Below are 2801 nucleotides of genomic sequence, written 5' to 3'. Positions count from 1 at the left end.
ACCGGTGGGTAAGTAAATGAGGGGCAAATCTTAAGGCTATAAATAAGAGGCTTAGCCTCTTAGTTTAAGTGCACCAGTTGAAAGCTTATCTAGTAACTTTTGACTTTAGTTAAATTATTCTATTAGCCTTTTGTAAAAAGGGAAGAGGTGTAAAGTTAAAGTTTTACTAGTGTGATAGTTTTGTGGGTGTGGTGAGGAGAAAAATTGTGTGATTGCAACAATTTTCACATAGTGAATTTTCTTCTCTGGGTCTGGTGGTTTTTCTCCTGTTTTGGAATTTCCACATAAATTTCTTATGTTGTTATTATTTCTCTATTTTTCTTGTTATTCCTGCAAATAGTAGATCCTAGGAGGGGTGAATTTGGACCTCCAACACAATTAATTCCCCTTTGGTTCTTGGGATGCCATCTACACCCCCACATTTTAGCAGCTAAGCAGCCTAATCTAGGGTGGAAATTGAATGTTCTTATAACCAATGGAAATACACTGCACGTTAAAGGAATTCAAGGCAAAATATTTTACGAGACAGCCATTACCCAAAGCTCAACCCGAAACTCCTAATTCTCTGATAACGAAAAGGATTACTAAAAAAACTAAGGAGTTGTATAAAAAGGGTTCCCACTTCCACGTACGAGATGGTAATTTCATTAACATTTGGAATTTATTCCATTGGCAATTTGGCACAAAAATTGAACTGGATTTTTTCTCTAGACAATTTATTCGAGAGAATACTAGAGCCGTAGTAGTTGGGGGGTTCTAAATATTATGAACTGATGAGTCGATTACCCATGGCACCTAAGGATCAGGTGATAGGAGTAGTGTCATTCGGCCCGAAGGCCCATTGGCTAAGTGACAACTATTATGATAGCATGGATGTTTCCACATTTCGAAACCAGATTGGCAAATACCATGGAAATCAGAACTCCAAAATAGACTAATGTTATATATTTTTCTGGAAAATTGCTTGGTACATCATGTTACCGACTTGAGTTGTCCTTGTTTATAGCTCCAAATATTGACTTCCCAACCTACCGTGTGATTCCTTTGTTGAAACAGGCCGGCGGGGAGCATCTATTTTTGGAATACCCTTTTTCATGACCTAAGCTCTTAGCATCCTAAGCACCTAGTCATTAATATGTCATGATGGAAACTCACTGGTTTTGGACCACCCGTTCCAGCTCTGTGCATCCCTAAGGAGTATATCAAAAAATGTGACTGTAAGAACATTGCTCTCTACTTTTTATATTGATCTGGACTAGACAATAAAAATATAAAAACAATAACAATAACAAAATATCTGATATGATCATCTCCAATCTGTAATGCCAATAGGCCGAATCTTTAATAAATATTGCAAGGTAATCATTTGTTGATAAATGGAAAGTTCGAAACTAGTTATATGGCTGACCCGGAATACAATCTCCAAAAATAGAAAATTTTACTCTGGCTCTTGGCCAGTGGTGTCATGGACAGGCTTCCCATATCAGAACAATAAGGAATGGTGATGCAGGCAATATGCATCGGTGTCTTTGACTCACTCATTCAAATGGGCGACACAGTTTCACGGCAAGCCCTCTTTCCAATACGAGAACAAATATCCAGAAAGTGAATGTTCACCTCTCATTTCGTCAGGGCTGTTGTTTTACAAACGGGGCACAAATTCTTCGTCATCAGCCATTGTTTTATACAGTCAGTATGAAAATTATGGCCGCATTCCAGAGTTCCAAGATCATCTCCCTCATTGTATTCCTCCTGCAATGAATAAAAAATAATTCAGAAAGAGAAGAAAACTGGTCATTTGGGCAAAGAGAAGAAAACAAGCAGAGCAAACCCGAGTCAGGTAAGCCATTTACCTGACAGATACAGCATGGTTTTGCATCAAGCTGAGACCCCACTGCAATTGAACATTTCCGCTGTCTCAGACGATTTAAAATTGTTTCTTCACTCAATCCAGTGCTAACATTACCAATACGCTCTTCCAGAGCCAATAACTCCTATAATTCAAAATAAATGTTGTAGTACGAGAACAATGACTAATATAAACAGGTAAATAGAAATTATAGTTCAATTTATTGTATACTTTACCTCATAAGACATGCTGTCAACGTCTAGTCGCATATCCCTATACCGATCATGAATATCAGCCACCACCAAAAACACAGACTGATCAAGGATCATAACATCCTGATAAAAAGCAGAGTCACATGTCGGAAAAGCATCCATTTCCCACCATCAGTGGATCACAAAGGAAATAAGAGTTTATTCATGCAAGGCTGTTTAAGTCAACAAAAATGTCATTCTCCTAGGCTTTTCTAGAATTATCTTGATAAGTAGTGTGGTTGGTGAGTAGACATTGTTAAGGTAGAAACCCAACCTCAAGTCGCAAGCTCTCGCCCCTACGCATGAGACCCAAGACATTGCGAATCTGCTTCAAAAAATAACAGAGTTTCAGATGAACACTTGCTTGCCAAGATGACTTGAAAATTGAAATCAAAGAGTACTAATTTACATAAAACCAGCGTAACTGCTACAAATGTTGTAAAGAAGAAAAGCCGAAATAAAAAAAAGTAAAAAATAAAATAAAAAAATACTCCATTAGATTTTTCACTTCTACTTTTCAGCTTGAACAAACATCCAACCGACAAACTTAACTGAAGTAACCGCACGTGAGAACATTCAGAAAGCCAGACTGTTATTATTCACCAAAACAGTATGTCATAAACTAGCAGTCAAGCTCAGAATTTTTTATTAGAAAAGTCTCCGTGTTTCTAGGATGAATATTGTCAAAGATCTGTTTGCTT

At 37.4% G+C, this 2801-nt stretch overlaps 1 protein-coding gene across 2 annotated transcripts; it reads right to left on the bottom strand.

The window, feature by feature from the left end:
• Positions 1-925: 925 nt before the first annotated feature.
• On the bottom strand, positions 926-2424 carry LOC122299690 (E3 ubiquitin-protein ligase MBR2-like). 2 transcript variants are annotated; one of them, XM_043110105.1, is made up of 6 exons: positions 2375-2424; positions 2086-2184; positions 1854-1994; positions 1705-1752; positions 1618-1662; positions 926-1190 (listed from the first exon to the last, which is right to left on the bottom strand). In XM_043110105.1, the coding sequence occupies exons 1-5, from the start codon at positions 2402-2404 to the stop codon at positions 1621-1623; spliced, it is 360 nt and encodes a 119-aa protein (XP_042966039.1). In that variant the 5' UTR covers positions 2405-2424; the 3' UTR covers positions 926-1190; positions 1618-1620. The 2 variants fall into 2 exon arrangements, with proteins under 2 accessions (XP_042966039.1, XP_042966038.1); XM_043110104.1 differs by having other exon boundaries at positions 1618-1752.
• Positions 2425-2801: the final 377 nt, after the last annotated feature.

This window comes from Carya illinoinensis, chromosome 16 (assembly GCF_018687715.1).
Source record: "Carya illinoinensis cultivar Pawnee chromosome 16, C.illinoinensisPawnee_v1, whole genome shotgun sequence".
Lineage (NCBI taxonomy): Eukaryota > Viridiplantae > Streptophyta > Magnoliopsida > Fagales > Juglandaceae > Carya > Carya illinoinensis.
Note: the sequence above shows the minus strand (reverse complement) of the source record. Positions and strands in the feature narration are given on the sequence as shown.

Bases quoted from the DNA above. Each gene is read 5' to 3' on its own strand.
- LOC122299690 (XM_043110104.1), bottom strand. From the start codon at position 2,404: ATGCGTAGGGGCGAGAGCTTGCGACTTGAG. The intron at 2,185-2,374 runs GTTGGGTTTCTA...GCTTTTTATCAG, and splicing joins GCGAGAGCTTGCGACTTGAG to GATGTTATGATCCTTGATCA. The intron at 1,995-2,085 runs GTAAAGTATACA...TTTGAATTATAG, and splicing joins TTGACAGCATGTCTTATGAG to GAGTTATTGGCTCTGGAAGA.